This window comes from Ambystoma mexicanum, chromosome 10, assembly GCF_040938575.1.
Source record: "Ambystoma mexicanum isolate Mex_15411 chromosome 10, UKY_AmexF1_1, whole genome shotgun sequence".
Classification (NCBI taxonomy): Eukaryota; Metazoa; Chordata; class Amphibia; order Caudata; family Ambystomatidae; genus Ambystoma; species Ambystoma mexicanum.
This window is the reverse complement of record NC_090932.1, coordinates 419883429-419896806: the sequence shown is the minus strand read 5'-3', so window position 1 is coordinate 419896806 and position 13378 is coordinate 419883429. Positions and strand designations below refer to the sequence as shown.

The 13378-nt window shown below is 43.6% G+C and overlaps 1 protein-coding gene across 1 annotated transcript in view; it reads left to right on the top strand.

The window, feature by feature from the left end:
* SPHKAP (SPHK1 interactor, AKAP domain containing) overlaps nucleotides 1-13378 on the top strand; it is a 1600508-nt gene that overhangs the window by 328465 nt on the left and 1258665 nt on the right. Inside the window, exon 2 of the mRNA XM_069617984.1 lies at nucleotides 4425-4539. Coding sequence (XP_069474085.1) covers nucleotides 4425-4539 — 115 coding nt within the window. The remainder of the gene's footprint in view (nucleotides 1-4424; nucleotides 4540-13378) is intronic.

The window sequence follows — 13378 nt, the reverse complement described above, 5'->3', positions numbered from 1 at the left end:
GATTTGCGATAATCCCATTAACCTGTTGAAAATTATGATAAAGAATTTGTTATCCCACAGGATTATTTGGGAACATACTCCAGGATTATCAGCAACCACAGTCTGATCACCCACTTTATGCCTGGCAATAGACTCTTCGGAAAGTGGGTTGGGCTTCGCTTTTAGATCCTGTCTCGAGACACAGTACATAGTTGTTTTTGCAGCATTTTTGGTCCATTTTGGTGATATCATATATATCTGAGTAAATATGACGCGCATTAATTTTCCATCGACTTTCCCTTAGCTGGATACTAACGGCCCCATTCATGGAATATTTGCCTGGTTCAAAGTGAATTTGCACTGCTCAAAAGTGACTTTGTACTGCCGACACAAACCCTGATCCATGGAAATTTGCAAAATGTATTTTTGCAGTGTAACATCCAGGCAAAGTCAGCACATAGTCATTTTTGCAGTACAAAATGACTTTGCCCGGACTTTGCTGGGCAAAAATACACTTTGCACAGTTCCATGAATCAGGGTTTGTGCCGGCAGTGCAAAGTCACTTTTCAGCAGTGCAAATTCACTTTGAACCAGCAAATATTCCATGAATCGGGCCCTAAATCCATAACATATACGTATTTCACTGTTTTGGTTGGTTGTCTACAAAATGGGACATTTCTCTTATTGAGAGTGCTAAAGATAATGAGATATGAAACTATTCTCCTGTTCCCTAAAACTTTCTGAAACATCTATGAACCAATAGTTGGCAATGCAGGTAATTACACTGAACCAGAATAGCTCCTAATTTTGTACACAATTACATTCATTTACAGTTACCTAGCTTTTTAGTCTGAATGGATTTAAGAATAAAATAATGCAGCTTGACACTTTTGTGTTTTATTTGCTTCAACACATCTTTCTGATTTGCCAGCATCACTGTAAGCCAATAGATTGGGAGTGTCCCAATGTGTTAAGCTTAATAAATATTCGACATGCCGCGGAACTACACAATCTTTGATGAAGGTCATTAAAACAGGTCAAGTCAGCCAAGAGACACTCTCATGGAAATGAAACTAGCTTCAACCAAGAATAATATTTTAGTAGCTTGGACGATTTTATCATCTTTATCTTTCTTAGCAAACATGTCAAAATGGAGTACATTACGCTGAGGCCTTCGGGCTTCATGATTGCCTTCCATGCAGTCCATTTTACCCACGTATGAAGTTTGGATTATATGTCACTCATTGCAATATTTTGCATGTCTTGTGACATCTTGCCTACTTTGTATAAATAGTGTGAACACGTTGCCTACAATTTTTCCATTTGATGATAAGTTCTGGTGGAAGGTGATCTCAGGGAACGTCCAGAGGTGATGTGTGAATGGCTAGTGATGTGTGACTGTTAGGACATATTTAAGGATGTGTGGATGATGTTGGCTGGATCCGGATTATGTTAGAATCTGCCTCTGCGAGGATGCTCAGTCGACTTCAAACATATTGAGCGAATTAGGCAGAGCATCCTCTGTGGAGTCCAGCACTACTTGGCTTGTGTTATCTTTCTCAACCCTTTCCTGAAAGGAAGGATAGACAAGACTGAGTCTTCCCACGGTGGATGCACTGCCTCTAGCATGTTAGGCGTGGGAGCACTTGCCACGTATCGTGGCTCCCATGCTTTATGAGAATTGCTAACGAGAGGATCACGGCTACTCCTAGCTGCCCAGGGTCTCCTTTAGTGCCAAACTAGTCTTAACAGTCTGGAGGATTTTGCCAGCTCCATCCTTTTCTGAGCATCTTGGGAAAGTGGCCCATGGCTACTGATGGAGGCATCTGTGCCCTTGGTTGAACAATATTCATGTAACAATTTACACATCACAGGATTCAAACGCACAACTAGAAGCTGATGTGCGTGTCGTGCACAAGACAGAGTGCCACATTCATTGTTACCTGTGGCACACCTATGTAGAAATAAACAAAAGGAGACTGTTATTTACATTTCTGTCCGATATAAAATGCCAGCAGCCTATTCATGATGGCGGGGCATTGTTTTCTGAAGTAGAACTGGAAGAGAAAACCTTGCATATTTGTGTAAGGCATCGGTGAACACTGAAGTTACAAATAGGTGAACACATTCATATGTGTACGAAGAAACTCAACATGTCTAACTGCCTTGTAGTTCTTCTTTCCCAAAGTGAACACGTTTCTAGAACAGATTGTTACAATATCTTAGAAAGTGCCCACCTGTGCGGTTCAGAGACTTTAAGAATGTGTACTTTGACACTCAAATTTTTTGCAGCTACACAGGGCAATTACGTTTTAAATAAAACCAAATGTATCTCTAAAGTAACTTTGTTTTGTTAATGCATAGGTTTGATCACTAATACGTCAACGCATGTCGTGCCCCTCCTTTGCTTTATCAAGCTGTGTCTGCTTAAAAGCCGAGGACGAGGTAAGACCGTGTCACCTTTTCCCAAGCAGGTTTCTACCTCATCTTGCCCTCATATCTAAAGCAAACAAAGCCTTTTTTGTTTAGATTGTTTATTTGTATAGCGCCTATACACGAAGTGTTTCAAAGCGCTTCAAGGCGGGAGGGAACATGGGAGAAAATCAGTACATTGACAAACTCTTGGATCTATGAAACAGCTGATGCCTGATTAGTGCTCAAATGTACGTGTTGAGAAAAACAGGTTACATATAGAAATACAATCGGTTTTTATAACGTCATTATCCTAGTGATTTTGTAAAGCAGGTGTGTCAAAGTGGAATGTTTCTAAATGTCGCATCATTGATTATTTAACCAGGGCATTCTCGATAGTTAAGAGCACAGGGACCCACTGTCTGGCATGCTGCCCCAACATTCAGTACCTGCGATTTAAGCCATTGGCTGTGTATCCAGAAAAAAACACAATTAGCTGCTCTCCCACAAACATAATGACTTCATCCCTGGTTCAGCACATTTTGCAGGTGTGCATGCAGTGCTCCACTGCGTCCAATTGACTCTAAACAACACATCTCTATAACACCTGGCTAGTAATTAAAGATAACTATATGTATGCATGCGTATAAGTACATTTAGATGTTGGCAAACCCAGCTGGAAATCAACAGAGTGCAGATCACCGGTGCCATACATTTCCTGAGGAGCGCAAATAGGTACATGTTGTAAGTGGGGAAGCGCTGAAACCCATTCCCTGAGGGACACTGAGTGGGTAGGAGCGCGTGGACATAACAAGCAGGTGATCCGACAGTTGTGCGCAGCCAGGTGTTCTTTGAAGATCACAATCCCTTCCTGTATTAATGAGGGCCCGTTATCGGTAGATAGGAGATTCCATTGGCACATTGGAACAGGCACTGCTTCAAGGAAGGAGAAATCGAGTCCAATGTTTTATCCTTTTCTGCAATTCCTCATCTCCATTCCAGTAACTTCTGCTGTGGGTCAGGGACTGGGTTTCAATTGCCTTTTCAGTGTGTGTGTGCCATTGTCATGTTGATGCAGGCTTCCAGGGGTGGCCAGTGTCATTCCACGAGACCTGGGTTGATATGTTTGAATTAATTTCTTTGTGTCTCAACACAGTGCACATTGCTCACCACAACAAGGGTGGTCGACAGAGCGCCATATAACACTAATAATATCGGGTACTTATGCAGTGGTGTATTCAAATCACTCATGCTTCTCAGCTGCGTACAAAAGTGGTGATGTTATGAACCCATTTAATAGTCTGCAATGTATCGAGTTCTGAAGGGTGAAGGGATAGGCCCGCCATGCAGCTGTGAGCACTTGACACACTAAGCTATCCTGCTAGTGGAGGGGAGTATCGCCTCCATCTCGATGTGAGATAACCAATGCTCAGGCAGCTTTCTTAGGTGAGATGTGGCGGCAAAAGCTTGCTCTTTTATTTCTGTTGGTGACGTTTGTCTTGAAAAAGGGGACGGCGTTGAGGGTGAATTCGAGATGCTTGGCATAAGGGGGTGAGTGGCGGTGCCAAGGCATTACAGTTCAAGAGGTATATATGAACTGTAAAAATCCAGTTTGGCCTGGTCCATTGCAACGAAACTGAGACCATAATCCATGTGAAGTTAATTTATATGTATTCCTGGGCATCATCGCCAGTAATTCCACCTTGTATGCAAACGTGCAGTCAAGAGCGAAACTTCTCTTGGTGCCTGAAACAAGGACAATCATTGTAAAGCATAGTGAATGCCAGAGTGGACAAAACTAACATGTATCTGAAAACATGCCAATACACACACTCTGCATGCGTTAGCCTAGTAGAGTGAGGCAGAGGAAGCCACATTTGGATGGTGTAACGTCAGCAGTGGAATTTGTGGAACACGTGTCTAGATCTCGGTGAGGATAATTGGGAGCAGGAGCGCGCCGCTCCTGTTAAATCCATCTATCCATCTCCTTCAGCTGACTCACTGGCGTGTTTCTATTTCTGCTTTTTCATCAGTAACCTTGAGTCGCCGCTGATGTACGAAATCGCTGAGCACCAAGGGAGCAGCGGGGCTAGCGGCGCAGATACGTCATCGAGCAGCCTGGGAAGTTCTGTGACTGCCTGCAAAAAGGTAATTTATACTTAAGACCTCTTTCCATGACTCTGATTTACTTGCACGTGTGTTATAGAATGGCAAGAGTGTTTTTCCTAGAGTGCATCTTCTTCGAGTTGCTTTGTTAGTTTGGGCTTCCTATAAGCCAAGACTATTTCAATGGTGTACAGGTAGGATGGAGATGGCAAATCAAATGAGGAGGGACACACAGCTTATGGGTGTTGTTTGGTTATTTACCCACCCATCGATAGCCCATGGCCATGTTAATCCCTATAGTCATTCCCACCCACTACCTTCCCATCCCTGCCCTAAACAACTCCTCCTGGGATCTCTTTGAGCTCCTTCTGACAAGCATTAATATCATATTAATATCATACATAAGCCCATCAGTGTTCGCTCTAAGCTGAGAGTTAATTGCTTAATTGCAGCTGTAAATGGCTACCGCTGTAACACAAATGTCTTAAACAGCAGTGCCATCAGCCACTTATTCTATAGCTCTTCCATGGACTGAAGTCTTGCTAAACACAATCAACAACAAAGCCAAGAGTTGTGCCTTTAGCCTTTAGACACGCATTTGCCAGGCACTGCCATACAATACCAAGGTAGTCAATCCATTTTCCAAATGTTCCAAACGTATTGGTAGGTAGTACCATTATATTAGTGCCTGGCAAATGCCTGTCCCATGCCTACCCAAAAACCCAAAGCGTCGCCTTTTCCAAAGCTGGTTTATAGTTGCCCTGTATTTGTGTAACCCTGTAACCCTTTCCCCTAAACCCTCACTCTACAACTACACTTTTAATCCTGCTCCTTCGCCTATATATTTCACACATATCCCACCATCTCTAATCCTTAATTCGGTGACCTTACCAATAGGATTTCATCCCTTACACTTATCCCCTTACCCATTCTCTCTGTAACCTGTAATGCAACAAGCACCTTCATGCCCTTGGGTTTCAAGTGCTTTACGAATGTAAAAATAAAATAAATGAATAACCATCTATCCCAGACCTTTCACCCCTCATTCATAACCTTTCAATCCTTTTTCTTACCCCTAACACATCATGCATATCCCTTCCCCTCTAACCTGTAACTTCTATCCCTTCACCCATGTGTCATTAATCCTCACCAATAACCTTTCACCCCACATCCTTTCCCTTTCCCCTTTGCCGCTTATCACCTGCCTTCATGCCTAGCCTTACACCACTTGCTCCTATATCTTAACCAGTAACTGTTCCGGCTTGCTTTTTTTTGTTGCTGATCCTTAGCGCCTCACCATAAACGCTTCATGCCTAGCCATTCACATCACATCTGTTATTGCTTACCATTTGCACCCTGACATTCACACTTTATTCTTCACTACTAACCATTCACCCCAACTTTTCACTGAAGGCCCTGAGCCCCTATCTCTTTCACCACTAAGTTTTCCTTTCAAGCCCCTTCGCCCAGGCACTTAATAGACAGTCATTCACTGACTATTCCTGCCCCCTTCCCCCTGTCTCCTTACCACTCATACTTCTCATCTAGCCCTTAAATCTAAACCAAGCACCCATAAACCTTCAGCCGCCCCCTCACCTCTAACTTGCATTGCTAGCCCTTCACCCACTGCCTACACCGACCCCCTTCAGACCTTATTCCTAACCATTCACCCCTAGCCACTTACCTCTAACAAGTCATCCCTACCCTTCACTACTACCCCTTAACTTTTCAGCTCTATCCTTTCAACCATACTTTCCCTCTAACCGTTACATTTATCCCCCTGTCCCACCCTCAACAAGTAACCCTTCTCCACTGACAGTTTATCCCCATCTCTTAACCCCTAATCTCCCTTCCTAGTACTCTCTGAAGCAGTATCTGTGAAAATACTCTTCGAGGACAATATGTCTCAAGGAGAAGCAAAATGTGTCGGTCACTAAAGTAAAATACCCAAATATACTGAGGGTGGGCCACTTTCAAATGAATAAAAATGATTCATGAGAAACTGGATTTCTCAATCGAACTCTAAAATGGGGGCACAGTGGTTGGAAAAGGGTGTCACCTTGCAAGGCAATGTCACTGGTGTGAAATCACAGCTTTAAACATCTGCACGCTGCACACCAGTATACAGACTGCATGCTTCATACACAGCTTCAGAATGAACCACTTTTCTTTTGCATTACTTTCAAAAGGGAAATAAATGCCTCTTTAATGGAGAAATAAAACATTATGATACGCTGGGAAACCTAACATGGTGTGAACACATATTTTTTTTTTACCTTTGTGTCAGAAAACCTCTCCGAATCGTCTCGAGTAGTTCTAGGTGCACTATAAATGGCATAGCGTGCTCCATACGGCGGGTGCTAATGATATTTCAAGTAAATGCGAATTTCCGTGCCCATACAGAGGGTTTCCGTGCCCACACATAAGAATTATGTGACCAGAGTGATCCCCTGCCCTTACAGAGGAATTCCGTGACCGGAGGAATTCTGTGCCCAGAGCAATCCCCTGCCCATAGGAAGAATTCCGTGCCCAGAGGAATTCTATGCCCAGAGCAATCCCGTGCCCATACAGAGAAATTCCGTGCCCAGAGGAATTCTGTGCTCAGAGCAATCCCCTGCCCATAGAGAGAATTCCGTGCCCAGAGGAATTCTATGCCCAGAGCAATCCCCTGCCCATACAGAGAAATTCCGTGCCCAGAGGAATTCTGTGTGCCCAGAGGAATTCTGTGATCAGAGAAATCCCCTGCCCATGCAGAGGAATTCCGTGCCCAGAGGAATTCTGTGCTCAGAGCAATCCCCTGCCCATACCGAGGAATTCTGTGCCCAGAGGAATTCCGTGCCCATATATTTATGTGCCCACATTAATCCCTTGCCCATTCAGAGGAAATCCGTGTCCATACAGAAGAATTCTGTGTCCAGAGGAATTCCGTGCCCAGAGGAATTCTGTGTGCCCAGAGGAATTCTGTGATCAGAGAAATCCCCTGCCCATGCAGAGGAATTCCGTGCCCAGAGGAATTCTGTGCTCAGAGCAATCCCCTGCCCATACCGAGGAATTCTGTGCCCAGAGGAATTCCGTGCCCATATATTTATGTGCCCACATTAATCCCTTGCCCATTCAGAGGAAATCCGTGTCCATACAGAAGAATTCTGTGTCCAGAGGAATTCCGTGCCCAGAGGAATTCCTTTCGAGGAGGAATTCTGTGCCCATACAGAGGAATTTCGTCAGCATAACGAGGGATTCCACGCCCATAAAGAGTAATCCCCTGCCCATACAGGGAAAATCCCTACCCATAGAGATTAATCCCGATCCCAAAGTAATTCCGTGCCAGGAGGAATTTCGTAACCAAAAAGAGGAATCCGTAAATTGCCTTTGTACAATGCTCGTATTAGGGCATGTGATGGTTCTTCACTTGGCCCCCCTCAAGGTTTAGTGTTACATTCCCACTGATGCCAGAGATCTCTTGGGTTCTCTCAGAAAACAATTGGAACATGAAATGTGAAAATAAAAGAGAACATACATGCAGTGTTTATTTTTCCTTGCAAACAGATGTTTTACACCTTTGCTACCTGCATTACTAACATGTGTGGTAACATGCTGCTCGATTTCTACTCTGCAAACAGAAAGGAACACCTGCCGAGTGATCAGGAAATGACAACTGGAAACTAATGAGAAATCACATTCACTCCCAGTGCACCTGATCAGAGATCGTTGCTCTGCTTGTGTGCAGAAAAGGCCGCTTCTGCTTTGCCGAAAGGGTCTTTGCCAACTCGCATTGTGTACTAGCAAAGGTTTTGCAATTTGAAAATGAATGTGATTATGTGATAAATAGTCATTTATTTTGTGTTTGATTATAAAAAGCAAATCACATCAAAAAAAAAAAATTACATTTTCAAGGCAATTTGGCCCTGCTTTGCATGAGAAGCAAGGTGGCATCAAACATGCCAGTGAGGCACTAGCACATGCTTGTTACAACATCCGTGGATATGAGTGACTGATTCTTGGCTGATTCTCACAGGATACATATGTTCTATTTTTCCACTGAAACTGCATAATATATTTGAATAATAAGAGTTCTGTTCACTTTGTTCTTTGTTAAGCTGCACTTCTATTTTCATTGCAGCTACAGACTGCTACATATGTGTCTCGGCCAGGTGCATTGTGTACTCCGATCACTGAAATTAATTAATTAATTCAATCGTCACCCAAGAGAATGCTGTTTAATAATGCGGGTTGGAAGCTTGAGGGTCCTATAGGGTGCTGCACCAAGGCCTTATATGCCTGGCTTTGGAGTGCTACACGGTGTGCTACTCCCCTCCCTCCCCTACTCTGGTTGTTAGGGAGTGAGCAGTTTCCCTGCATACAGCTACCATGATTCCTTGCAGCAGAATCAACATTAATTGATTACACCTCCACTGGCTTCTTGCTGCAAGCAAGACTGCCTCCTTGATGACGTGATGAGCACAGAAACCAGCCAGAGGACAACATCAGTAGCTGTGGAGGTGAATTGTGGAGGGAAATAGAGTGCATCCCTTCCATCCAGGGCTGTGTATATATAAATATATAAACCTCCAGAATAAATAAAGACAAAAAGGCGAACTCACATCAGGAGATACTTTTTTAAGGCATTGATGTAATCGCCTGTCAAACCCTAGAGAACACCAACAGGTGTGAACAGATATCTTAATACTCCCCAAAACTGAATATTTGCATTTGCTTATGTGAGCAGACTTTTTGCATTGAATCACTCCAACTCTGTTTTACATTTACATTTGGGTTAAGTTGTTTGCTATGCCAATTTCTGGCTAAATTAAGCAATGACGCCACATTCCATGGTCTTAACTATCCGCTAATGGAGTAGTCGGTAAAGTCCAGGGAATGGGGCATTACTGCTGTTAGCACCCTAAGGTGATCCTGCTAGAGCAATTCAAACATGACAACACATGGGCCAAGGCAAGCGTGTGTCCTTTGGAGTAACTAGAAAGTACTTGTTTCCACAGAGAGGCAAGGAGGCACCCCAAACAAAGTTCCTCTTCCATTTCCATGGCGGATGTGGTCAGCAGCAGAGGCGTTAGAGAGCTGATGCATGAGCAGGGCAGTGAGGGAGATATCACACTCTCCAAAAGATAAGGAGGAAAGATGGGAGTGTTGCTGGTGGAGTGAGAGAGGGTGAGGCAGGCTGAGAAACAGCAAGGTTGGGGTGCAGTGAGACATTCATCCTGCGGGTGGCAGCAAGTTGGGTGCCCGCAGCCCATAGTTTGCTTCAATCCTTGTCATGGATTGCGAGATTCAGCACAGCTCTGGGATAACCTAATTGGTTGCATCTCGTTGCCATGGCACAAGTACAGGAAACACAGAAATCAATTCTGAGAACAAGTATTAGTTTCCTATGGTGCAGACGAGTATTGCACATTATATTGGATCATCTCTTTCATGTATGACTGACAGCAAAGAGTTACTAGGCCTCCCTCAGGCTAAAGCACCCATAGCATTTTCATTGGGTTCCCACAGGGCTTCTGTTTTGTATCCCTCATATTTAACATGGCTTAAAAAGAACTTGCTGAGAACGTTGAGGGCTGGCTCCCTGCATTAACAAAGGAAAGAAACCAAGGAGTTCTGTTCAATGTTGAACATCCCATGTCCTCACAAGCGTCTTCATCATGCAAAGGATGGAACACACATTTCCTTTGCTATATTTTCTCTGCAGAATCCAGTCTGTACTGGCACTGGTAGTGTCCCACTGCACCTGGAGCATCATCTGCAGCATAGGTGTGCAACATGTGGCTCTCAGAGGCGTTGTTAGGGGGGCTGAGAGGGCTATACGAGGGGGCTATACCCCGAGTCTTTTGGTTGTAGCCCCGGATAGAAGCTCAGGGGTTACAACTAAAAAGGCTAGCTAGCCCCCAGTCCCGACTGTCCCAAAAGTAGCATAAGTCCCGGATCCTTTCCAGACCTAGCAACACCCCTGGTGGCACTTCAGATGTTTTGGACTACAAGCCCCATCAGCCATAGCCAGCCGAGTCAATGAGGAGACATCTTGGGAATCGCAGTCCAAAACATCTTGAGAACCACAGGTCTGTGTACTATGTGTTGGCAAAAATGTGCTGTATCTCCTACAGAGTGTTTTAAGCCGTCAGCATCCAGGCTACTTTGACTCACAAAATCTCAACATATCTCACTAGCCCCCATGCAATGGTTGCCAGTGGCCATACAAATTGAATGTAAGTATCAGTGTTTGATCCCTGGGCAGTCCGTTGTTGGGGAGAAGCTGGACCCCCCCCGCAGGGCAGTGGGGGGCCAGCAGCCATACCCTCACCAGCTATGGGAGGCCCCAACACCTCCCATATGGCCCCCAGAAATGCAACAGAGTCCCAAGCAGGCAGCAGCATGTTTCAAACTGCATTTATTTCTGGGCAAAGAAAAGAAAAAAAACACACAGAGCATCGTGCACATCGCGAGTTCAGGCGCCGTCTCCCCCGGGGCTGGCTTGCAAGCCAGCTTTGTAATCACACTGCAGGCTGACCTCACAGAATTGGATCAGCTCCCAGAAACCTATCTCCTCCTGCTATTGGCTGCTAAGTGGTAGGTTACCTATGTAGCCCTTATAGTGAGCCTGACAATTGGGTGTTAGCCTTTCTGCGTCAGTGGGTTGATTTAGCTGTGCCAGCCCCCATTACCTAATTCTATCCTGTTACATTATGACTTTGTTCCCATAACTTTTTAGCTGAACAAGCAGTTTGCACCTGGGCTCTGGGCGCAGATTGGCTGGGCTGCGCCATTCTTGTTACAATTTATGTTTCACATGTTGTGCGAGTCCTTGAGAAAATGTCTTTCTTTCCCGAAAAGAAAAAAAAACACACTGGGTTGCCGTGATTTATTCGCATTTGTGGCAGTCTTATCTTGAATGTGTGGCCTTGGCAGTTCGGGGGTTTTGCGAGGAACATTGTTGAAGGCTCCCGCAGCCAGTGTTCAGTGAGTGAAATGAACTTGGCTGTAATTTTCCTGAAACATGGCTTTACACTGTGCATTTAGACCATGTTAATTCATATAGGCATTTGCAAGCCTTTAAACAGGGATTTTTGTGTTTGTAGATTCTGATATTGCAGCATTGATTCTAATGTAGCATGGAAGTTGCACTGTTGGTGAAGTGGGTGTGTTTCAGCATATTTGTCACCCATGGGTGCGCTGGGGCCTGGTTCAAATGATAAGTGCGCTCCTTGTTCTTCCTGCTGTTCTTCTATATATGCGCTTGGGGTGAGGGGGCATGGGTTTGGTCTCGATTTTCCCTCTTCACCGTGGTCCAAGTACCTGCGTTTTTGATTATCAGCTAAATCACATTCTTTGCACAGCAAACTCTAAAAGTATTGATTTGCAAAAATTTAGAAATCATAGAACAATAGGTTGTGTGCTCTCACATGTACCATCAAGAGTATGGAATACTATACGACTCCATTTTAGAGACATCGCCGACCACCTGAGGTTGTACTACAGAAATATTTGGACAGCGTTAGCACTAGGGCAAACATGGCCCTATTGCAAAAAATGCATTAAACGTGTGGAGGAACCTTTTCAAGAGGTAATAGTGCAATCAACACATGCCATTAAATATTACATAACATAACATGTTCAATGAGCCATTTCACTTCAGTGAAGCTCTACAATGGGCAATTTTCATAACATTTGGAGGTATAAGTCCTCTGAAGACCACATTGTTTGCATCCCATTCACTTTCCCAATCAGTGCCCTATTTCTCTAGACACATATTCCCAAAAGTGGTGTAGTGTCCAGTCAAAGGCCACTAATGAATGCAGTAGTTATTGATTCTAGGTCGTAATTATTTCATAGCCATATTATTTCTAACGTAGATACTATGTATGCACTATGAATGTACTTGTATGTCATATTCATGAAGGCCGAATGTCCTTTAGAATCAGTTGCAACGAGAGTTATGTGTGTCTTTGGATTGAGTATGAACATGTTTACTCCCTGTTCATACTATTTCTAAGTAATTACATATCCACCCGAAGCCACCTGTTGCTTAAGGCATTTTTTATCTTAATAATGATAGTGCTGAATTAAATGTTGCCTTGCGAAGTGAAGTCATTATGCAGAAATAGTTTCTAAAACTAGTTAAACTATTAACAGTCAGGAAAAGATTAGTAACTTATGTGGCATTACCATTACATCATCCTACATGAAAAAAATCATTGTATAGCTTCTGCAATCCATTTTTTTAAACAGATCCAATTTAAGTAGACAAGGAATACAAATAAAGAGTACAACAATCCATCTTGACCCATCTCCGTGATGTCTACTGGATGCTTCACTTACTTCTACCTTTATAACACTGGTTCTATGTTATTATAGTGACAATCTTTTTTCAATGGGTTTTTACTGAAATCTTTTTTTTTAAACTCATTGAAATGTTTTATGTTTATTTTGGTGGTTCCTCCAACCCCACCCTCCCCTATTAATTTAACATTATTGCCTTTCCCTCTACCCCTTATATACCCTTATCCACTACCCCATATTTCTTTCAATTTTTTTTTAAATAGGTAAAAATCCCATTGATAAAAAGACAGCTGATATAACAATGTTGTACCCAAATTGGCTGTGCCAATCCTATGACATCTAACATAGACACCCGCCAGCAACACTACCGTGCCCAGATACATGCTCTACCCACTGCCCTGTGATGTTACCCCATGGTAGGTGCTGTATCTAATGCAACATCCTACTCATATGTCCTGGTTTCCACAATGGCAAATAATGATCAACCACAGAAGAAAGCAAATGCCATATTTACAAATGCATATCCTTCATTCCATTCCCAAAATGGCCAAGAAGATTCCCCAAATTCAATGGGTCCCTTATCCCCTAGGAC